The sequence below is a fragment of the Miniopterus schreibersii genome (assembly GCF_964146895.1).
Source record: "Miniopterus schreibersii genome assembly, chromosome: 2".
Classification (NCBI taxonomy): domain Eukaryota; kingdom Metazoa; phylum Chordata; class Mammalia; order Chiroptera; family Miniopteridae; genus Miniopterus; species Miniopterus schreibersii.
In genome coordinates, this window is record NC_138102.1 from 176,797,982 (window position 1) to 176,822,789 (window position 24,808).

Here is a 24,808-nt window from a genome sequence, read left to right on the forward strand (position 1 = left end):
ACATTATATTTCCATTAGATAGCGCTATTTCACATCATTAACATACACTGTAAGGCTGCATGGAAGTTAAATTAAGGGAACTTGGATCTAGTTAAATTAATGTACCTTTAAAGTGGCAGGTGAGGATTAATTTGAGAAACTTGATATTGTATATTATTAGGTTATAGAGGGACTGCCCTTTGGCTAGACAGCCCTTGAGGAAGGTATCATGCTACCTCTGTATGGCTGGCCAGTAGTCATTGCCCTCTAACTCTTAAGCACTAGCTGAAATAGCTTCTGGCTATTAGAGAAACATCAAATAAGAGTAACCCCCACTGGCTGTTTGCTCCCATAGTTACCTTCTTTGTTTGACTTTTCAGCCTTTCTACCTGGGAAAGACATGTAAGAACTTCTCTTTCTACTGCTTTAGTCAACAGTGTCAGTTGTCATGCTGACTTCTTATTAATATTTATTTCGCTAATTTGGACAATAAGATAGAAAAATTCTTTAAAGAAATTACCAGGAAATAATAAAGAACACCTTTACTTAAGGAAAAAACTGAATTTTATTCCCCAGCAATATCCCTAACCTCGGTCTCTGTATTTTAACCTTGCTGTTTAATGTGAGGTGGGTAGCAAACTTCTAGAAGCTTTGCATGTGATCTTCTAACAGTATTGAGAACAATAATAAAAGACTAATAATTTCTATAGTGCTTTAAAGTTTTTAAAAAGTGCTTCCCTATACATTATCTCCATTGGTCATTAAAACAGCCCTGTGACTTAGATAGGGAAAGAGGTGTTTTACTGAAGAGTAGATGGGACCAGTGATTACATGACTGACCCAAGATCGGGCATCCCGTTAATGCACAGCCAGGACTCAATTCTCAGTCTTCAGACTCCAGATCATATGTTATTTTGAAAATTACCAACACCTCTTCAAAATTTATCAGTCTGATTATTTTTAATAAGACATTCTAAATTTTAAACAAGTGCAAAGCATAAAGACAGATAGTAAGCATATTTACCTGAGAATTAAGATCTGGAGGACGTGTATGCTGCTCTTTCATTCATTCTATAACTGGTTTGAGCTCTTTTCAAATATCAGATCAGAGCTAAATAAATAGCCTATGTTAAAAAGACACAAAAAAAACAGCTTTATATAGAAGAAACCAGTAAAATTGCTGTGATTCTATGCTACTATAAGGCCTCTTTTTTAAGTTAAAGTCAGAGTTTTGAAAAGAGTGATTATAAGTATTGTAAAAATTCTTTTATTTAGTATGATCACATTAAGAAAACTAAACTTTAAAAAGGCTTCCCTTTGTGACTGTTTAGGCCCCTCCCAACTGCCTTCACAAAATGGAAGGACGTGGTGGACAGTACGCCATATCCATTTGTCTGGGGAATGGTATTTTTATGCTACATGTTTAACCTTCCCGAATGTACCCAATCCCAAAGCATGAAAGAGGCAGCCTGAATTTGCTGTGGAAAAGCCACCATATACCTCCCACCTACTGGGTTAGTGACTTAGTGAGAAATCAGTATAACCAGTCAGTACTAGGAAGCCATTAGACGAAAGACGTAAGGGGAGGTGAAGGATCAGGGTCCAAAGGACATTTTCACAGCATGTAACTGAATATGTTAACCAGAGCCAAAGGTGGTAATGTTATTTCTATGAGAAGAAAAGGGGAGAGGGGTTAAAAATCACTATGAGCATATCACAACTATTGGGAAAATCCATTGTACTTCAGTGAATAATGGGCTATTCTAGTGATGCTGAAATCTTGAAATAAGATGCACTTTCAGACTTGGAATTAGAGCAAAGATTACAGAACTACTTTCTCCAGGCTATCACAGGCTTCATTCTTGCAGGCATTTTTGGAAAAGCTCTGTGTTAATTAAAAGGCTTTATTTATATACCAGTTTCTCATCCTATCTTTCAAATGTGAAAAGGAATTAAATATGAAATGGCTAATTTAAAATGTCAGGGTTCTTTTTTCCAAGCCAACCTTGCATTAAGAGCAGGAATCCCTGTGCCAAAGAAATGGTTCCCAATTATCCCATCCTGGGTTTTGTTATACATTGTACAGAAGTCAACAAAACAAGTATGTAACAGAACCTGCCTAAATAACAGCCACCCTCATTAAAAACAGAAAATTAATCAGGGGGTGATTGAAGGAAGCAATGCCTCATAGGTTCCCCCTTTTCTTCCTTTCTAATCATAGAACAAAATATGTTACATAAAAGGATCGGAACTATTATGCAGTACTCAATTAGAGGGAGGTGAATAGGTCTCTAACGTGCTGTTTTATCAAAAGAGCAGACCGGTGTTTGCATGACTGTTGTTTCATTACAGACCCTGTCATTAATTCCATGTGTCAATACTGCCCTGTAGTACACAGAGCAGACAAGAAAGAAGAGCCCTTGAAAACAAGGGAATGATTTTTGAGTCGTTACCAAGCTAAGTGGCAAGCGGGAAGCTGAAACTCGTATAGGTAAATTCGAAGGGACTCTCGGGAGATCTGCAAGTGGGAAACAAGAATGCATTTTACCAACTGCTTGATTGTGTCCTGTTTTTCAACAAGTACACTTGAATTGAATGCTTTGTTTGTATTGCACAACAACGTGCTGTGGGCAAGAGTATTCTTTTGCTTCCAGGTCAAGTAAGGTGTTTTATACACATACACATCTGGCCTCTTCTATAATGTGCTATTGGGTATATTAGCACCTGAACCCCAATACTGCACTGTAACTTCTGGGGGAAAGAGTTACATAGGTACCAGAAGCCCTGAAAAGTGGAACCTTCTCTAAGGTTCTCAGAAGTTATATAAGCCCAGGCATCCCAGAGGACCACACTTGCAGGGAATGGTGGCTCAGGAAAATGCTAAAATATATCTGGAAAAAAAGAAACATACCAGAAAATTTAAAATATGGTGTAAATCCCATAATCTCCCACCCCTAAATCTTTAAGAAAAAAGTATTTTTTTGGTTTCCGTGAGCAGTCCCAAGGGCTAGGCTGGGGCAAAATAAGGTTTCCTTTCTTGGACGTGCTTTGTCTGTGTCCTCGTGCCTGGCCAAACCCTTATAGATTATGGTTCCTTATCGTTTAGTAAGATCAAATTTCTAAATGATGTTTCGTTCCAGTTGAACATTCTTGGAGGCTTATCTCTTCCCTGGCCAGATGCCTGATCAGATGAGAAGCCCGCCATGATACTGTCACAGTGCCTAGAATGGGCTCTTTATCCAGTAGACATCACTGTACTTTTTGATGATAACGAGGGCAGTCTTAACTTGTGTTAAGGCCTGTGTATAGCATTGAAGGTAAGTATGAAGGAGTTGTTGCTATGTGACTATCTTAATCCTGATGCACATTTCAATATACAATATCTCTGTTTAACCATGATGTACATATATCTGACACCCTTAGATGGGACCTTCATCACTTAGGACCAGTAACTCTTCATGAAATGGCCTATTTATTGGGGGCCATGACTGAATTTAGACCCTTCCACGTGACCTTTGCCATTGCTTTGATTTACTTGTTAATCATTCTAACCATCTGCGAAAGTTTTGCAGAAAGGATTTCTGGTCTTGGTGTATGTCAGCGACAATTAGGTAGGATGCTGTGTTTGACTCTTAGGCTTAGATTATATTAATTAAAAACAAAGGCTTAGCAGTATTAAAAACCTAGCCATTTTTTAAGTAGATCAAAATTATTTAGTAGCCTAATACTTTAGACTCTTAGAAGTAGAATAGAGTCTTAGGGATCATCTTGTCCAACCCCTTCGTTTTATAGATGGGGAGACTTAAGCCCAGATAAGGAAATGACTTGCCCAAGGACACCCAGCAAGTTAGTGGGAGACCTGAAATTAGAATCTAGACCCCCTAATGCCCCATATAGAAAAAGCTGAACCTACACCATTTAGTGGTTGGGGGCTCCAGGCTGTACGGTGCAAAGGGGGCTGGACTTCTGCTGGACGTCACAATGCCTCATCGGGGAAATAATTACAGTTAAAATAATATGAGAATGATGCCTGACAAATGGTTCTCTACCACTCTCCATTTATGCTATGACCCATGTATTATATTCTCTCAGTAAACGTGTACTGAGCACCAACTGTGTTCTCCATCTTACACTAGAAACTCAGGTCACAGCCAGGTAAGACATGGACTCTGCCCTCAAGTTGCTCCCAGTCTAGTAGAGAACGAGAAACCCCTGGAAAGAATTTCCTGTAGGATGCTAACAATGCCTCTCCTAGCTCTGTGGATCTTGATGGTGCAAGTGAGTCTTTTACCCAAAGATCTAGCTTTTCTCTTGGTCGTGCTCTGTTTTTTAGGAGGCCCATAGAACACCATACTGTTCCTTTCTGTGTAAATGAAAGATGATACCAACTGCAACTAAGTTAGTTCATCAACACTTATTGAGGATCTGCTATCTGCAAGGCACTGTGCTAGACACTAGGGATGTGAAAATTAAAGCCTGCAACACTTTCTTTTTAGTATGTCAGTGATACTGTTTCATAGCTTCCAAACTTTGTAATGAGAATTATTTTCAATAAAAATATTCTTAAATGTGGGGCCCTTGAATGAGAAGGCAAAAATACCTCCGTACTGTAGTCCAGACTTGCCAGCCTAGGATTTCGAAGTCTCCTTTGAGATTCTCTTTCACACCCCATATCTGTTTTGAGCTTTTTTTTTCCTTTACTTCAGCCAAGCCAGCCTGTTTGCCAGTCCCTGCACACAACTAACTCTTGCTTCTGTGCCTTTGCTTGACTAATTCTTCTGCTTTGGGATGCCTTTCTCCCCATGAGTCCATGTGCATCACTGCCATTATGGTCTGGCCCTGCGTCCATCTCCTGCAAGGAGCCTGTGAGCAGCCTCCCGTCTCCTGTGTCCCTCCCACGCGTACATATGACTGGTGGAGCAACATTTCTGTGGTCTTCATTAATGCCTCCCATTCTCTGTCCACATCTTGCTGATCTAGATACAACAGAGTTGACAAAGTGAAACAGTCTAATATAACCAGGTCATTTATCAGACATTTTAGGAGTGAGTCTCTATAGCAAAGATTTCACTTTGCTATTTGTGGGCTGTTAGTTGTATGATAAAGAATTCAGAAACATTAAGATGGAGACTTGAAAAGTCAGCCTGGGGTCTATAAGAGAAAACAGTCACATATCTGTAAGTGAACCTCTCTTTCTGCTTGCAGACAGGACAAAAAGTCTCCTCTGAGCAGATTCCAGTTGCAGTAGGGTACATGGATGTCATTCTAGGGAAAGCAGGGCTCTGCCTGTTAATCCTCTCGAGCTTGTTGAGCTGCTGTTCTGTAATTCTTCACTATTGTTTAATGTGTGTGTGTTTTATCTTCTGAACTAAAAGCTTGAGGACAGGGACCATGTCTTTTATTTGCTTCTGCATTTCTTCCCCCACTTAATTCCCAGAGTCCCCTAGTGAGCTTGGGGAGACCTTCCGTAGGCACGTGACAGGAAATGCAACTTGTGGGTTCCAATGATAGTCCAGCCATTGCACTTCGCACTTTAGATGTATAATGACCTTTTGCTCTTGTGACAGCTCAGTGAGGGGGTATTCCAGTCCCAGTTCTACACATAAGGAAGTGAGAGTTCAGGGAGTTCAAGGTCTTACTGCTGGTGAGGGTAAATCCAGGATTAGAACCTAGGGCTCTCTGACTCAGACTTCTATGTGCCTTTCATTACACCACAGTAATAACGAACATTCAGGACCCCTGTACAGTTCATAGGAGTCTTTCATCTGCATTGTTGTGATTATTGCCACTACCACTACTAGTACTATTACTGCTACTCCTCACATCACCACTAGGAAGTCGCTAGAGTAGTATCATCATCGTTCCCATTTCGCAGATGGGGAAACAGACTCAGAGACTTGCCCACGATCACACAGCTGGTAAGTGGAAGAGCCAGGACTTCAGACAGACCTCCTGGCGCCAGATCTTTTTGTTCTGCTACATCATGTTGCTGCCGTAATTCATTTGTGCAAATGCATTAGTACGTGGCCAGTTACCACTGACACCTCTGCCACAGAAGTGTCAGGAAGTCCAAGCGTCACGTGGAGCCATGTGGAAAAGAGAGTAATTCATACCCTCAGAGGCTTCCATATTAGCGGAGGGGTGAGACAAAGGGCCTGGAAAAGGAATGCCTGGAAGACTAGTTCACAAGGGGAATTAAAATGCGGGGCCCTTTGTCCTGTGGGTGAATTATTGGCCATAAAACTTGTGAATTGTTCTTCATTATTTCCGTTGTAAACGGGTAAGGAGTAGGGAGGAAACCAATGGACTTGACTAGAACATGTTCCTCCTGGACCTGAACGAGAAAGCCAGCGGCTCTCTCCAGCTGGGAGCCAGCCCAGCAGCATAGAAACGCAATAGCATCAGCAGTGTTAGGGGTGATGTTGTGTCCACCAGCAGTTAATCGCTATCGTAGTAGAATTTCTCTAGTCTCACCTACTTCCACCTGCCCCACCCCACCTTTCTGTACCCTCAGGTCCACCAGCCTCCTCAGGCCTCTGAACTTTCTTACACCTCAGTGTTTCATTCCCAGCAGATTGTCCCCCTTTCCTTTTGTGTAAGTTACTAGTCAGTAGTGTGCAATAGCAGAGTCCTCCAGCCCATGGTTAGGAAACTGTGCTGTAGAACTACAGACATGCATAATGTGTGTCTGTGCTGGAGAGACGTTTTCATGGAAACGAAGCATTTCTAGCACCCCACAAGACACTTGTACCTGGTTGTCATGCAAGGCCCTCAAGCTCTTCATGTTGTAAAGATGTCAGCATCTCCCCAGCAGGCCTCCATCCACTGTGTTCTTGCTACAGTGAATGGAGTGACCATCACATGGTCAGCTGAGCTGGAAGCACGGGGACACTCAACTCCTTACTACCTCACCAGCCAGCCCCCCACCTTTCCAATGGATCACAGGTCTACCTCGGAAACATAGCCTTTCTTCGCACAGCATGGCCATAGTACAGCCTGTGTCCTCTCACACATGGTCACAGTGACATCCTGATGACTTATCTCTGCCACAGTATTCCCTACTCAGTGTGTCCCCCGCACTGCCGCAGAGACAGCTCCCCCAAGACAGGCCTGATTGGGCATTTTGACAGTAAAACCCGAGCTCCTCACTTTGCACTTAGGACACTTGACTGCTAGATCCCAAACTACCCTCCAGCCTTACTCCTGCAGCCTCGCCTCCTGCCACTCCTTCAGGGACCCTCGCCACTCCCCAAACACTGGAGCCTTTCACAGCTGCAGAGAGCAGACAGAAAAGAACCTCACACCGTTCAATAAGCTCTACAAAATCACACAAGTAGATGGGACCATGTGGAGCCTTAACACGGCCTGCTGCGCCTGAAACACTCTTACCCCTGCTGCCGGGCACAGACACCTCTTTGGTGCCATCCCCACCTCCCCGGCAGCATAGGCTGTGTGCTCCATGAGCCGCCACAGCTCTTGTCTGGTTCTCTTACAGCATTTTACCCCGTTATGTTCTAAGTTACTTTTTATGTGTATATTTCACCTCCTCAAGGGCAGCAGCTGAGCCCAGTCTTCTGTCTCCCCCGTATGTGGCGTAGTTCCTGGCACAGTTATTGAACAGCTGAGTGCTGTGTGCTCCTCCAGTGCAGTTAGAGCAGGTAGCCCAGGTGCGTGTGCTGCGGAGAGCACTGAACTGGGTCCTGTGTCCCAGGTCCAACTTGGCCACTAGATATGTGACCTTGGGCAAGTCACTCAGTCTCTTCTTGAAGGAGGGGTTGGACTAAATGATCTCTAAGGCCCCTTCAACTTTAAGTTCTGTGATTTTGACCCCACTTCTTGGACCAGGAAACATGTTTCCTACTTCATAATATTCAGGAGCCTCAGCTTAGCCCATCAGCCATCCACATTACTGATTTTCAGACTCAGAAGTAGCCTTCCAGTGCTAGCCAGAGCTGCCTGATTAGGCTGCTGTTGGCTTCCCAGTGACCACTGAGCTGTCCTCACCCACCAAGGTGTTTCACTGCACTAGAGCACCATCAGCTGTCATGTGGCCAGGGCTCCCAGGAGGGAGCCAGTCTTCGTGCTGGCCTGAGGGGACAACAGCAAGGGGGCAGGAGAGGAGGTTCTGTTATTTGCCTTCACTCCAGATCCCACCAACATGACAGCTATTGCCAGGTGGCCTCTGGTTGTCGACATGGTTTCAGGGGGTGATGCCCGTTTCCGTGAGAAACACGTTCTAAGTAGCTCATGTGCCAGTCCAGGCTCCACTCAAAGTGCACTGCTGGCCTTGGGGGTAGGAGGAAAGTCAGCAACACAACAGGTCCATTTGCCATAATCTCCATGTCATAAATAAGAGCCTATGAGAAGATTAAATAAATCTTTCCTAATGCTTTTTGATTGGCTTAATCAATAATTAATCATCTTTAGGTGAGGCTGCAACTTGCAGAGTAGATATAATTGGATTAGCTGGAAAGGGGCAGTTGGGGAGCTTTGAAGAGATTAAAAAGGCCGTCAGTCCCATAATTAACCTGCCACAAACAAAAGCAATGGTGTTTTCACAAAAGGAGAGAGAGAGAGAGAGAGAAGGAAAGAAAAGGGAGGGAGACAGTTGGGGAAGGCGGCTGGTGCAGTGGATCGGTGAGTCCCTCTGTCACTGGAGAGGCAAACCCAAGTCGACAAACTTATTCACCGAGTGAAATCCACGTGCATCAAACCAGCCATCTAATTGTATGCCTGGCCCACGGAGACAGGTGAAGTTTTGACAGCTTCACCTTCACTAAACGAATCCACAAAAGGAAAAAAAGTTAATTATTAGAAACAGAAGAGGCTGGCTCCTTGTCCTGAGCCATTTAGACTTCACTGCATCCTGTTCATGGCTTAGTGGGTTTGGCCTGTGTGAATGAAGCCTTTTGTCTCCCTCTTTTTCCTTCCGTGCCCCTTTCCTCTTTCCTGTTACCCACAGAGCTTGAGGAAAAATACTTTGGTTTTTAAAGTCTTTTCTTTTTAAAAGGCTGTGGATTGGGGTGGGAGGGAGGGTGTGTATGTGATGCTGGTGAATACTTTTTTTTTCTTTCTTTTATCTCTTTCTCCAGAGAGGAGTTGCTTAAACCAATGGGACTGAAACCCGATGGGACAATAACGCCTTTGGAGGAAGCGCTCAGCCAGTACTCTGTCATCGAGGAGACCAGCTCCGACACCGACTAAAGCGTCACCTGCTGAACTCAATATTGCTTTTATCGGCATCTTTTCTCTGTAGCTCCAGGGGAATCTTTTCTCTCAAACATTTATGCCCTTGCTTTGGCTAGAAACACATTAACTGGTTTACTCATCGAGAATCCAGCGTATCTAAGAGGTGATCCTGTGTTTTTGCGATACTGAGGCATCCGTGCAGAGCTGCAGTTAAATGAAGGTGCAGGGGCTGGCAGCAGGAAGCAACGCCATTTCATCGGGACAGAACTGAAGGACTCCATTCTGTAACGCAGCCCTGGCTGAATCTGGCAGGTCCGTTTGCCAAGATTCCTAGCAGAAGATTTAGCCGCGTCCTTCCTCTCACTTGGGCAACTGCCCCACCTGAATCTCTCCAGCAGACGCAGGCACATGGGAAGCAGAACGAGCTGCTAAATAAGGGCTGAGGCAAGTGACTTGTTAGATCAGACTGACTACATGGAAGCCAAGCAGCTGCTCCATAACCCTAGCCCACTCTTCGTTTCAATTTTGTATAAATCTATAGAAATGCGCGCGCGCGCACACACACACACACACACAGCCCCGGACTTGCAAACTGACTGCACTAAAAGTTTGTATGTCGCTTACCTAGAACTTCAGAATACATCTCTCCCTATAAAGAGTTATAAATGATGGTTTAGTTCTGAGGCAGCTACAAATGCCTATTTATTCCCTCACGTACCTGAACACTAGTACCATAGAACTGAACCCCCATCTGTATCCTTGCATGGGGAGCATGCATTCTGAGGTCTAACTTGGGGTGCCAGGAATCTGGTCCTCCAGCCCCACAGAGGGAATGGGGACTCCTGGGTATGGAGCTCTTCTGTGGCCTCTGCTGGGGCTGGGGGGTCAGCAGCACCCTTTTGTACATATAGGTCATTCAGACGTCACACATTTTAAATCGGGGGTTGTGTGTGTGCTGGTGTGTGTGTGTCCTACCTTTCTACCATATGATCAGTTTAACGGTAACCTTATTTATTTAAAAAAAAAAACAGAAACACAAATAGTTACTGTTAAACTGATCAAGGCTGTTTATTTTTACTTTAAAAATTGGTCATATGAAGAAGTAGAAAATGAATCAGTGAGCCTAGTTAATCAGTGGCTAAAGTTGAAAAGGGGTTGGTTTCCTTTTATATATGTATGTATGTATGTATGTTTGTATACATACATATATACACATAGGTAATGTGCTTAACCACTGCCTTTAAAACTTTAAATAAAACATTGGGGTTGATTCAATTTAGCCATTTGTGTGTGTTTCTTTACAGCTCCACGGGATGAACAGTACTGTGTCACAGTTCATGCTTCTCTAAAGGCTTTTGCATCTATTATCTCACCATGGTAGCCTTCCCACTGGCAGGAACCTGGGGTGCACATGAAAATGCCAGTTACCCAGAATTCACTTCTCTGGCAAAACAACAAATCAGGAATTGAGCTTTTAAATGCCTTTGAGCCACCAAAAGAGATGTCAGAAACTTCTTGCAGCTTACAGGAGAGAGCCTCAGGAATCTCACTTTTTGCCTCTTTACTGAAATTTGCATACATTTCTAACATGTTTAGTTATCTGGTATTTTGGCCCATAGAAAAGTCATAGAGAAGGAGCGCTAGATGGAAGGCAGGCCACTGAAAGCAGTGCAGGCAGACCGGGAGCTGGACAGGGAGGCGGCAATGTGGAAAAGCTACTCGAGGTGTCACAAATCTGAGGAGTCGATTTCCTGAACAACGCTCTAGTTGACCTAGAAAGTATCCATATGACAGTCTGGCCTATAGACAAATTCTCACAATGATGACCCTGAGTTCCTTTAAAAAAAAAAAAATCCAGAACACTATAAAAAAAACAACAACAGGAAGAATGCAATACATTTTAGGATTTTCATCCAAATTATTTGGGAGTAGAAGTTGTTGGTGACTCGTTTTAGCAACAGGAAATAAAATGAAACTTGGCAATTCATAATTTTAAGTGAAAAAAGCTTAGAAAAGAAGAATTTAAGTATTTTTGTTACTTTGTTCTACAAGTGCATTTTGAAAGTATTTTTGTGATTTCTACAATCTGGTAGCTTTGGCATGGGGGCCGGGCTCCTAACTGGAGGCGTGTGATGAGAGCGGCCGCCAGCCTTGCGCAGGGTTAGGGTTTGAACAGCTGGTTGAAGGAGCGGCTCTTCTGCGGTCACTGAGTTCTGTTTCGTTTTCAGTTCCCTGCAAGGGGGCTAAGCTTTGGCTTTGAAGAAAGAATTTGCGGGGGGAGGTTGAGAGCGACTTCACCCCGCACGTGGAGAGAACTGACCCCTGCTGCATGCTTGCCACACGCTGGGTCTTCTATGGAGGTTACGTCGTGTAACCTCACGGCATCATCTATGTCAGAGATCATCTCCAGAAGGCCCGCTCCCTGCCCTTCACCACCCTGCCCACCCGGGTCCACACCGTGCCTCCTGCGGCTCAGTGCTGGAACTCTCAGGCCACTTGAAGCAATAACTATTTCAGCAGAACCAGAGTCAGGAGCCTTTCAGTGGGGAGGTGACCTGGCGTTGAGATGTGAGTGGGAGGTTTGCTCAGTTAGAGCATCGCCAGCAAGGACCTGGAGTCTAGGTCAGAGTGGGACTGCAGGCTCCACAGACACCCCACTGGCCTACGGTGGGGACAGCAGGACACATGGCCAGCTGCACTCTACAGGCCCATGTCCATGTCCCCCTGACCTTGAACGGGTATGGAGCTATGTGTCCTAACAAGGCACTTGAGCTGCTGCTTTAGAGTAACAATCAGCAGACGCTTGAGACCCTTTTACACGGCCAGGGGTCCTGGGAGGCAGGCAGGACAGACTATCCCTCTTTATAAACAAGGACACCGGCTGGCAAGGTACAAGTACTGAGTATCCCCTGACTACCACGTCAGTCTTGCCACCTCCCGGTACTGGGTGTTACCTGTATTGACTTCCTTACCCCAACCCCGATTATAAAAGTAATATATGTTCATCGTGGAAAGTCTGAAAAACGCAGAAAATAATAAAAAATTATTCACCCCAAGTCCCACCACCCTGAGATAAATCACGGTTAATGTTTTAGTGTATTTCTGTCCTGTGTTTTTTCTATGCATCTATAATTTATTTTACTACAAGATTGGGATCATGCTGTATTTACAGATTTGTATCCTGCTTTCTTCCTTAACATATTGTGAGCATTTTCCCATGTCAATAAATATTCTTCAAAAGTAATGGCTATATGATATTCCATTATGTGAACTGCGGGAAACACTGTGCATTGCCTACTCGTGTGCTTCCTTACTGACAAGACATCATGACACACACCCCCCAAAAAACAAGAAAGGTGCCTGCTATCTTCCTGGGAGGCAGCAGAAGCCTGGCAGCTCGCAGAGCACCAGGAAACAGGAATGGCACCAGGAGGAGGTTTGCTTTGCCAGACAGTGCCAGTCTGCAGAAGCTTCCGTAGCACAAGTCATGACAGATTAAGTGCTGGGATAATTCTGTGGTTTTTGTCAAGGAGAGGCAATTGAAAATAGCAAGAGATCCAGGTGACTGGAAAAAGTCTGCATGTGAAAAAAAGACAAGGTATCGATCATGTTTACTGCTGTGTGGTCTAGTTACGGGCAGTGATTGTCTTCGCTGTAATTCCAGGGGTGGAAGGCGGCGCACAAGGATGGCGAGACTTGGGTTGCTCTTTCAAGAACAGCAAGGTGACACCTGTCAGAACATTGGGCACGTGGCGAGGAGAGGGAACAAATGAATGGTGCTCTAGGAGCAAACCCTGGGTGCGGGAGGGAGAGGTTTTAACAGTGGCCGCAAGCGAGAAGATTCGCGGAAAGGAAGAGGCTTCCAGAGAGGGAAGGGGAGGGTGTGGCTTTGATGTATTAAGCTGAGCGCCCACACAGAGTCTTCAAGAAGCAGAGCAGCCTTTCTTAAAAGGGGCAGGGGGGAGAGTAAAACCGTGTCCCAAACCATGCACTGCACACAGTGAATCAACTTCCCTGTGCACCTAGAAGTGTCAGTCACGTAGCATCTCCCGGGGAGAGGACAAAGGGTCACTCCAGTCATTTTCTGAGCTCTGGTTCAGTGAGCCCTGATGGAGAAGCCTGTCCTGAAGAGAAAAGCCAAACCCTCCTCCGAGGCTTCTGCAGTCAGACTTGTTTCCCTCTCAGTGGAGCACAGCGGAGACGCTGGGCCACAGGCTCCGGCTGCATCCAGGTCTCAGACACTTACCTTTCCTGCACTGAACATAGCGGTTACAGCTGTGCTTGTTTATGTGCTGAGCACTGTACGGGCACTTTCTGAATTTATCTTCACAACCATCTTATTATAATAACCCCCACTTTTCAGATGAGGAACCTAAGATGTCAAGACGTTAAGTACTATGTGCAAGGCCCAAAGCCAGTAGGTAGCAGAATCTGAACTCCAACCTGCTTTAAATTCTATGCTATGTGTTGCTTTCACAATCAGAGAAAAATGTAATAGTCTTCATTTATTTGGGAGAAAAAAATTCAGAAGGGATGGAAATGGGATCAACAGAATTGGGAAAATACTTTTAATTCATTTCCTCCCCCTCCATGTCCACCTCTGCAATACAGAGTCCCACTCAGGAGCCAGCCTCAGAGGGGCCCACACTCACGAGCACCCCCAGCCACGTGAGTATGTCCAGGAAACGTTTATCAGGCATCTACTATGTACCAGGCACTGTTCGAGATGCTTGGAGACACACACACCAGTAAGAGTCCCTGTCCACAGAGCGCCCGCAGCGGGAGAGTCGGTAACCAAAGCCCGTTCCGACGTGCAGGACGCCGGGAGGGCTTCAGGCCTGGATAACGAGGGTTCACAAGTGACACCTGAGCTGGGCATGGGCCTCCCCTGGGAAGGAGGAAGGCTGCTCCCTCCTCAGAACTGGCTCAAACAAAAGCTCAGTAACGTAGCAGAAGACACCCTCACTTTCATCACTCAGGAAATCCCACAGGTTTGGGGAGCCCTGTGCAAGAAGTGGGGACAAAGATGAAATGTACATATTTATTATAAAAAGCGGTATCACAGCTCGGTCTCGCCATCATCATCATCAAGCAAAGCGGTAACGGGGGATCGAAAGGTGATGGTGAAACTCAGGACAGCGGTGTAAGGGCTTCGGCCACAACTCTCTCTCCTGGAGAATCTTCCAGTCCAACCCTAGAGACCCTCCCGTATGTTTTAATGAAGTCCGGCCTTCCTTCTCATGACTGTCGCCGGACCGGGGGCCTATTTCACTGTGCGTGGTCGCTTTCTCCAGGGCAAAACACGAGACAGGAAGGAAGACAGATGTAACCACCACAGACATCATCTCAATACTCACATCCAAAGGTAAGGATTCTTACGCCTTTGGCTGGTGAGAACATTGAGACTCCGAAAGATGAAGTAGTTTGTCCACAGTCACAAAGCTGGGATCGGCAGACGAGGAATTTCATGCCTGTCTGCGCGGCCCCAAGGTCATGTTTTGCGTCCCCACACTGTCTAATGAATGATTTACAGCCGGTTCTTAAGAAACCTGCGCTAGAACATTGGGGCGAGAAACAAGATGGCGGTGCAGGGAACAGTGGCACCCGCGCCTCCCGCAACCACATCAAAATCACAACTAAAACACAGAACCACCGTCACTCAGCACCTCCTGAGATCTGGCTGCACAGACGCCCCACAACCAGGGAGCTGAAGAAGCACCGAGACCAGGAGGAGGGGCGCAGATGCGGGCGGATCGGGGCTGAATCGGAGACGTGCCGCGGGCTCACCCCTGGTGCCGCCATTGACGCCCAGGAGGGAATCTCGGCGGTGGAGGTTTCCTGAAGGAGTGAGGGGTCCCAGCCCCACAGCAGGCCCCCAGCCCAGGGCTCCAAAGCCAGGAAACCAGCGGGGACTGTCCCTGAGGGTCGCGGAGGCTGCGGGAGCCCCAGCAGCTCCTCTAAAGGGCCCGGCACGGACTCACTCGGACGCTCCCTCTGAGCCCAGCGCCGGGCAGCAGCCTGAAAGGACCTGGGACACTCGGGGAGGAACTGACCTGCCTGGAGTCGGGGCGAGAGCTGGAGGGCAGCTTCCTCCCAGGCAGAAGGGCTGGCGGAGGCCATGGCTCCTTTGGCGAGTCCTCCCCACACACAGCCGGCAGGCGGGCGCCATATTTGAATCGCCAGCACCTGACTCACACCTTTGGCCCCGCCCCGTGATTCCCGGAGGCCCCGCCCCTCCCCACCTGCAGCTCATCCAGGCCATTTCCAGGGGCTTTTCTGTGCAAGGGGACGCTGGAACCTCATGCTTAGGACTTTACTAAAATCTCTCAAACAAGCAGCAGCAGGCCCCAGAGGGCTTGATAAGTGGCCCCAGGCCTGGCACTAGCGGCAGCTGCATTGGCTCATAGCTTGGCCTCTCCTGGGCACCTCCAAGCCCAGCACAAGTGCAGCCAACTACAGTTTGCTGTGTAGCTCATGCTGGGGGGCCCTGGGCAAGGCACTGGCACAGGCTGACTTTGCACCTCCCGGGAGGCCCCAGAGACAGTGCACCTGGTGCTCAGATTCGACCACGCTGGATTACAACCCTACCACATCCACGAGTGACACACTCAAGGGGCACACTTGGTGAACACCAAAGCCCCGCTGAAGTAAATTCTGCTCCATAGGGGTGTCTCCAGCACAGCAGCTCTTGGCTGTAGTTGCAGCTGGTCCTCACAGCTGATTGGCCTGGGGGTCAGTTCCTCCCAGGGATGCCAACAGCAACCAAGGCTCAACTACAATAGGACAGTGCACACAGCCCACACAGGAGAGCACCTAGAAGGCCCAGCTCAGGTGACGGGAGGCTGAGCCACTGGACCCTACAGGACACCTACTACACAAAGCCAATCTACCAATTCCAGGAGACATAGCAGCTCTACCTAATACATAGAAACAAACACCAGGAAGCAACCAAAATGTGGAGGCAAAGAAACATGTCACAAAGGAAAGAACAGAAGAAATCTCTAGAAGAGGAACTAAATGAAATAGATCCAAGCAAGCTAACAGAGAGTTCGGAATTTTGTTTATAAGGATGTTTAAGCAGACTGTTAGGGAAATAACTGAGAAAATCGATAACATAATAAAGTACCAATTTGAAATGAAGGCTACAGGAACTGAAATGAATAATAATTTACATGGAATCAACAGTAGAGATAGGACACTGACAATAAAATCAGCAATTTGGAACATGAGGAAACAAAAAACACCCAACCAGAAGAGCAAAAAGAAAAAAGAACCCAGAAATATGAACACATTGTATGCTGGAAACATATTTATACGTTTTACATTGACTGGTGGTAGAGCGCGCGATAAAAACTACCCGCAAACAATGTGTGAAGATAGTATAAGGAGCCTCTGGGACAACTTCAAGAGGCCCAACATTTGTATTATTGGGGTGCCAGGAGGGGAAGAAAGAGACCAAGGAATTGAAAACCTATTTGGAAAAATAATTACAGGAAACTTCCCCTACCTGGAGAAAGAAATCAACTTAAAAGTCCAGGAACCATGGAGAGTCCCAAAGAAGAGGAACCCAAAGAGGCCCACAGCAAGACACATCATAATTAAAATGCCAAAGGTTAAAGACAAAGAGAGAATCTTAAAAGCAGCAAGAGAAAAGCAATTAGTTACCTACAAGGGAGCACCCATACGATTGTCAGCTGATTTCTCAACAGAAACTTTGCAGGCCAGAAGGGAGTGGCAAGAAATATTCAAAGTGATGAAAAACATGGAACTACAACCAAGATTGCTCTACCCAGCAAAGCTATCATTTACAATTGAAGGTCAGATAAAGAGCTTCTCAGACAAGGAAAAGCTAAAGGAGTTCATCAGCACCAGACCAGCACTACAGGAAAAGTTGAAGGGTCTTCTTTAAGAAGAAGCTAATGAACAAAAGAATCTGATGAACTAAATAGATCCAGAGACACTGACGCATGCAACAGACGATCATATTTCAGAGGAAAGAGGGAAGGAGGTGGAGGGTGGGAAGAGATTAACCAAAGAAGTTATATGCATAACCCATGGACACAGTTAACGGGGTGAAGGCCTGGGAAGGGGGTGGGAGCAAAGTGGAGGGGGTCAATTGCGGGGGGGGAAATGGGATACCTGTAATACTCTCAACAATAAAGATAAATTTAAAAAATAAAAAAAAAAAGAAAAGAAAAAGAAACCTGTGCTAAACCCTGACTCTCTCCCAAGCGTCTGGCAAGCAGGCCAGAAGGAAGGGAGGGAAGGAAAGTCATCCTCAAGCAGCCTCCATGTCTCACCTCCAAGTTCTCAGGAATAATACGAATAATTAAATGTAGCAAGTATTTACTCTGTGACACTAAGGGCTTTGTATGATTAGTCTCACTATCCTCACAGCCACCGGAAGGCATGGCCACTGTTGTTATTCCTGATTGACTGACAGATGGGCAGTGGAAGCCTAATGGTTAGGCTGCCTGGTGAGCAGTCCAGCTGGCCTCAGACACAGAGGCAGGTCGTCAGCCATACCCTCCGCCCACCAAAGGGAGCCTTCCTGGGCGCAGCAGCCTGACCGAGATGTCTCTGCTATTTTGCATCTCATCTCAGGGACCTTTCTGAGCATCCCTCTGATACCATTTCATGTCCAGTTTCGAGTATGAATATCAGGGCAAACTAGCCATTGGTGTAGCCCACATACCCTGCCCTGGGCTCTTCCTGATCCCAGCAGCGCTGCAGTAGGAGTTTTCCCAGCATTGCCCTCAGTTCACAGACAGGCCCTGTGGCTCAGACGGCTGTGTTAACAGAGCTAGTACTGGGCAAAGCCAGGACACGAAAGCTCAATCCTCACCTGCCCCCCCCCAGCCAGGTTCTGATCGCAAGAGAAGGGGGCAGTAAGGGGACATCATCTCTGTGGGCCATCTTCCCTGAACATGTGGGTTTCATTCCTACTCTATCATCACCCTAGCAACTATCACCTCAATATCGTACCTTTAAGATGCTGAGAGGGCTCCACTCCTGAAAGACTGACCACTCCCCTGGGCCATCCCTGCCTCCACTCACCCCTCGGGCCCTCTGCACTCTCGCCCTGCATCTGGTCAGGCCGAGCCACCCGGGCACACAGGGAGCCTCAGGCAGCCCTGGCCAACTCTTGCAAACACAGCAAGAGTTTCCTCCCCCCCGGGGTTGAGGAAATCACCCCATTCTGAAAGACCAGACCACAAGCCGCCTAGTCTCAATACTTCTGCAACAGAAGCAACAGGGAGAGGACCCCACCAGCCCGCAGGCCCCCGTTCTGACCTGGCCAACTTATTTCACATGCTCTTCACTGTCAGGAGAGGAGGGAGCTGGACATGGAGGGGATGGGGTGGTGGGAGATACCCCTCCCTGTTCTCCTTGGTGTCAATTAGCATAATTTAAAAGGCCAAGGGGAAAAGCTAGATATCCCTACGGCTGTTTTCACGCTTGGAACTTTTCCGTCCTTTGGAGCTGACGATGGCCGAGTGACCCATATTTAAAAAGCATTTACAATAAAATGATGCACTTTCTTTTGTGTTATCGGCTTCTCTGATGAAAAGCAAAACTGTTTTAAAATTGTCCCTTTTTGTCAGTGGTAATGGCTGTGCTATATTTCAGCTCGTCCCCCTTGTGGGCATAGAAAAGGAAGGGTAATAAAGGGCACAGCTGTGGACACTTTATGGCCTGCTTGGGGGGTGGTGCGGGGGGAGCAGGGTGGAGGCAAGAAACAGATTGACTGCCTGTCAACAAATGCAGCTGGGAAAGGAGAAAGCTCTTAGAGACCTCCGCAACTTCAAGTCCAAGATAAATGATGTTCCTATTTGGAAAGGGAAAGAAATGGAGGTGGAATTCAATAAAGGCCGGCTGAAAAGAGGAGGGTTCCAAAGGCCTTTCTCTGCAGCTAGGCAGCTCCCGAGAGAAATGAGCAAAAGTGGCCCTGGGGGGCGGGGGGCGGGGGGGGGTGCAGCCCAGAGACACAACAAAGCCACATCCCCGCCAATGTGCCTCACAGGCCAGGCCTGGCAAAGCTGGGCCGGAGGGAGCCCCGCCAGGTAGGGGGTGGGGCGGTCCCGTGGACAGAAATGCCCAGGAAACTGACACACTGCTGCCTCCAGCCCCTTGGGCCCTGCATTTGGGGAAAACGCAGAAGAGCCTAAGATGACCAGTCAGTGTGAGCCTGTGTTGTGACAGAGAAAACACTGCATTGAGGGGCTGAGACCAGATGCAGTCCCAGCTCTGGCCCTGACCAGCTCTCAGGAGGAGCCTCTGCGCCCCGACTGCTTCTGAAAACTTCCCTTTCCTCATCTCATTTGAATCTCACCAAGGCCCTGGAGGCAAGCGGGATGCTTGGCCCCCATATTACAGAGACAGAACCTAAGGTTCAAGGAGGTGGTGAGGCAGGATTCACCTCCAGGAGCGGCCTTCTCTGCAGCACACACTCCTTACACACCCCTCGGTTTGCCTGGGTGAGTGGACAGACAGCTCCCCTTCACAGGAGACCGTGGGGGAAGCCTCCAGGCAGGAGGAGCTGAGTTTTCTGGCCCACATGCTCCCTTCAGATGTCAGTGGGCACCAACTTTAAAGACAGTTGTATCCACAAGTTTGCCAGGAACAGAAACCTCCACTCAATCTGGCTTCAAGAGAAGGAAATATATTATCTCACAAAAGCCAGAAGTCCAAGGTGGTGACTCAGCAGCTCTATGACAAAGGAAACAATCCTGTCATCTTACTGCATTTTTAGGAAATACGAACAGGCAACAGATCTGTACGGGGAGAAGGCAGGGTAGAAAGGGCGCTCGGGAGGTTAGAGCCCGGTAGGGAGGTGAGAAGGGCTCAGGGCACCCACATTAATGAGATGTGCCCTTGCCCATATGTATGTTCTCTCCAGGTCTTAAAAATACAGACTCTGGAGTCTACAAGCTTGGATTTGACTCCCTGCATCAGCCACTTGCAGTGTGGCTTTGGGCAAGTGACTTCTCCTTGAACTTCGGTTTTTAATACTCCTGCAACAGAGGCTTGTGAGCATGAAATGAGACAATGCATATAAAGTGCTCAGCAGAATAGCAGGCACATAGTTAGTGATCAATAAGCAGTATCTATTCTTGTTATCAATATTATTGTTAACAACTACAGTGCCGCCTCAGGCATTGAGGGTATTGGTTCTGAAGGGCCTCGGGGGTAAAGTTAGCAATTTAAGGGGCTTTGGTGACAGGAGATTGCTTGGCAATGAGCTGAAACAGGCCAGGAGGAAAACAGCAGGCTCCGCAGGGTGGCCCGGACCAGTGCTTCTCAAACTTGAAAAGACATCCTGGGAACCTGGCGAAAAGGCAGATGCCGACTCACTGGGGCTGGTGGCCTGGGAGGCCAGTCTGCCCACCACACTGAGTGGCAAGGCTCTGAGTCTTCGAGAAGGCACGAGCCTAGGAATCTGAGGGAAATGTGGGGTGAGAGGGGTGGTTTTCTCACACCTGGTGGGGACGGACCTAGACATAGCAATGTGGCGTAGCCCGTATAATAAACCCCGTCTCCCGTATAACCTGCACAGGGGTTCTGCCCCCGGATTCAGCCATGCCTGCCATGGGGAACAACAAAGAAGAACAGCAACTGGAAACTGTACGAAGTAAAAAGCAAAGCACCAAAGAAAGTAGCCTTCCTGGCTGGAGTGGCTCAGTTGGCTGAGCACCGTCCTGTGCCCCGAAAGGTTGTGGTTTAATTCCCGGTCAGGGCACATACCTTGGTTGCCGGTTCAATCCCTGGTCAGGACACATATGGAAGGCAGCCGATCGATGTTTCTCTCTCATATTGACGTTTCTTTCTCTCTCTATCCCTTCCTTTCTCTAAGCATGTCCTCAGGTGAGGATTTTTAAAAAATAATAATCTAAGGCAAAAACTTGACTCTGTGATGAAGAATAGCTATTGGTTGTCAATGTTTAGAATCAATGAAAAGACAAAGTACGGGAAGGCTTAAGTATCATTACTAAATAGAACTTAAATGTATCAATCTTGACAATGCAAAAATAAAAGTTTGAGAAGATGAAGTGAGAAGAAAAATGCAGAAGGGGAGGCTCATTTTAGGAATCGATGAGTCAACAATGCTGCTAAAACCCTGTTGTAGTTTACAGAGGTTACTAGAAAGAGGACACCATTGCCTGTTCCCTATTTATTCCTAGTGTTTAGTGTCTGGCACAAGTTTTCAACAAATACTGATTAAATGAAAGGAGACCAGAGGATGTTGAAGTCTGAAAGTCCACTCCCCTTACTTTATAGATGATGGAACTGAGGTCCAGAGGGGTTTGGGAACTTGCCCCAAATCACCTGAAAATAAACAATCATGTCATCACAAATTGGGAAAGTGTTAGGGAGACAATAACCGGTAAGGGGTAGGAGGTTGCAAAGAAAGGCTGGTCTGCAGAAGTAAGACTTAGGCTGTGAGGTTCAGTCTCTCCTCTCTCGACCCACAGCTTACTTTCTTCAAGGAAACTAAGGGCCTGTAAGGTCCCTTCCAATCTTGAGATTTTTAAAATTCTAAAACATCTCTGACCAATCCCCCAGGGCTACCCCACCTCTTCAATTTCTCAGTACTTTGTTCCAGCTCTATACTTGAATTTTGGTCTGTGGACCAGTGGTCTGCAAACATTTTTAATTGCCTATGTCATCAGTAACAACCTGAGCTGCATATACATAATTTTTCATATGTGTATTCATTTCTATACATAAACTACAGTATAAGTGGACAGTCTAAACTTGTGTTATCCAATAGTGTGGTCACTAGCCACATGTGGTTATTTAAACTTAATTTAAATTTAAGAAAAAAACAGTCCCTCAGCTGTACTGGCTACATTTCAAGTATTGATATAAAAAAGTTCCATCATCCCAAAAGTTCTACTGGACAGTACTGTTCTAAACATTATACCAAATTAGAAATGTTTAAATGGTGAGATAAAAATGAAAACAGAAATTCCAGTATTTTCCTCTCACACCTCCTGAAGGTAACTTAGCTCATACCTGGAAGACACGCAAGTGATGACCTTCTTTAGAGGCCACTGCTTTGGACATCTGATGCTCATGGCAAATTAAAAAACAAAACAAAACAAAACAAAAAACCCTTCTTTCGTAACAAGTATGCCTAAAGTTATTCAGATCCATGTAAGCGTTACTCCAGTCCTATTTCTCTACCCCTGCCCTCGGCCCCTGCACCCAATACCCAGGCACTCTCACCTAATCCCCTTTCCCTGATGTTCCTTTGTACCTGCCCAAGCTATTCCTGAATGATGAATCCTCACTTCTCTGCTTGGTGAACTCAGCTTTCAAAATCCACCTCAAAGTCACCTCCCCCTGCGAAGCTTCCCAAGAGATCCTAGAAAAAAATCAGTGACTTTCTCCTTCCACTGCGCTTACTCAGTTATTCAGTCAACACTTTTGTTGAGTTGCTACAATGAGCCACAGGATGAAGACTGAAATTAAGTGATTATACGTAAAGGAGTCAGAATAGAGCAGAGCACACTGAGAGCCCTGCCTAAGGGTTTGCTATGATGACGGCGGTGGCGATGCTGACGATAATAAAGACGATAATAAAGACGCTGCTGCTGCTGCTGGAGGTCAGAGAGAGAGATGACTGATGACTGATAAGCAAAATACAGACAGACTCATAGAGAGCAGGTGACAGCTGGGGTGGGGGTGGGGGTTGGAGGGGCTGAGTGGGAGGGGGTGGAGGGATTGAGCAAGAAAGAAAAAAAGGAGAGAAAAAACTCATGGACTCGGACAACAATGTGGTGATTGCCAGAGGGTGAGGGGAGAGACGGGAGGCGGGGGGGATAAATGGTGATGGAAGGAAACTTGACTTGGGGTGATGGACACACGATACAGAGTACAGAGGACGTGTTGTGGTATTGTGCACCTGAAACCTGTATAATTTTGTTAATCAGTGTCACCCCAATGAATTCAATAAGAAGGGAAAATAAAAAAGAAAGAGAAATGACTGAAACACAATCCATGATTCAAGAAGCCTGGAGCTTGAGAAAGGCCCGCGAGAAATCACAAGGCTGTGCAACGTGTACTTTGTAATGAAGCACAGGGTGCTGTGGGATCATTCCGCCAGTATTTTAATCCAATTTAGGCTCTAGACAAGGTCAGAGAAGTTCCTCCAAGGAGAGCGTCTTAGTCTGTTCAGGCTGCTGTAACAAAATACCATAGACTGGGTGGCTTATAAACAACAGAAACTTATTTCTCACAGTTCTGGAGGCTGGATATCCGGGAATCGGGTGCCAGTGTGGATGGGTGAGGACCCTTTTTGGGGTTGCAGACTCCTTGGTGTACCCTCGCATGGCAGAAGGGACAGGGTGCTGTCTCTGGCCTCTTCTATAAAAGTGCTAACCCTCTTGAGAGTGTTGCTGCCCTCGCGACCTAATCAGCTCCCACATGCCCTCCCTGGAATACAATCACGTTGGACATTAGGATTTCAACATATGAATTTGGGGCAACACAAACATTCAGGCCATAGCAGAGGGGGCAGAGAATGGAGCTGTATAAACAATATAAACACATATTCCAAGGAGCTGCCAAGGCTCCCGTCTTTCTGCACGACCCTTGGAAGTCCTGGAGAGCCAGTCTGCACAAGGCTTGGGTCAAGCCTCATTCCTGACCCAGCCTGCCCACCCACCTTGCTCAGGACACCCAGCTCCCAAGTGGCAGTGCCAGGATTCGGGTCTACATCTGACCAGGAAGCTTCCGGAGGGCGGTCCGCCCGGGAGACTCACACAGTCCCCTGTATTCTCCTTTCACAACACTTCCCACAACTTGTAATTACACGATTGTGCATTTGTGAGTGTGTATTACTGTCCGTCTCCCACGCTGGGCCGTCAGCATTTTGCCCACCAGAGAATTCTCAGGGCCAGGGCGCAGGGAAGGTCGGTTCGGTTCGGCAAGGTTCTGCCCCACAGCTTCCCTGGGGGGCCCACGAGCCCTGGGCCCAGGCCCCGCCCCCTCCGCTGGAGCCCCGCCTGCCGGCCACGAGGCCCCGCCCCTCCGCACAGCCCCGCCCCCTCCCGCCAGGCCCCGCCCCCAGCTTGCGGCGGAGGACACGTGCCCGCGGGCCCCGGAGCACACAGCGCCGCCCTCCCCGCCTCGGGCCTGGCCCCCTCGGCCACCCTCGGCCCGGGGAAGGCCCGGCTCGGCGCAAGTAGTCTGGGAAGGTCTGGGGGTCCGGGACCGCCGGGAATGTGTCTCCCCACGAAACCTCTGACCCCGCGTTACTGCCCCGGGTTCAACCCCTGCAGGGCGGAGAGCGTGACTGAATCCCGGCCCATGAAAGGCGACGGGCAGGCAGTCGCCCAGGCCGTTCCCTCGCGAAAGGACCCGTCAAACAGCAGGGGCCGGACAGCGCCTACCTGTTGACCGCCCTTGGACGACGGAGCTCAGGCTTCCTTACGCCCCGGGGCTCTGCTGTCCAGAAACCCTCCAAGGTGGCGGACGGGCCTAGTGAGGTGCGTCCAGCCTGGCTGAGGAGCGGGCGTGGGCGGGGCTTTGAGCGAGGGGCGGGGCCTGATAAAAAGAGGGCGGGGCCCGGTGGCAGGTGGGCGGGCCCTTAGGCGAGAGGGCGGGGCTTGTGAGGTGGTGGCTGAGGCAGGCG

At 47.6% G+C, this 24,808-nt stretch overlaps 1 protein-coding gene across 8 annotated transcripts in view; it reads left to right on the plus strand.

Moving 5' to 3' along the window:
* The window catches only part of RIC8B (RIC8 guanine nucleotide exchange factor B), a 99,737-nt gene extending 87,325 nt beyond the window's left edge, over positions 1-12,412 (plus strand). For 2 of the 8 annotated variants that reach the window (XR_013998308.1, XR_013998311.1), the window contains 3 exons: positions 2,332-2,470; positions 3,120-3,296; positions 9,072-10,447. Coding sequence is in view for 2 of the 8 variants with exons in the window: in XM_081130336.1 (XP_080986462.1) it covers positions 9,072-9,183 (112 nt within the window). In the remaining 6 variants the exon portion in view is untranslated. Of the gene's footprint in view, positions 1-2,331; positions 2,471-3,119; positions 3,297-9,071 lie in introns of all 8 variants that reach the window. The other 6 variants (XR_013998310.1, XR_013998312.1, XM_081130336.1 and 3 more) reach the window with 4 other exon arrangements.
* Positions 12,413-24,808: the final 12,396 nt, after the last annotated feature.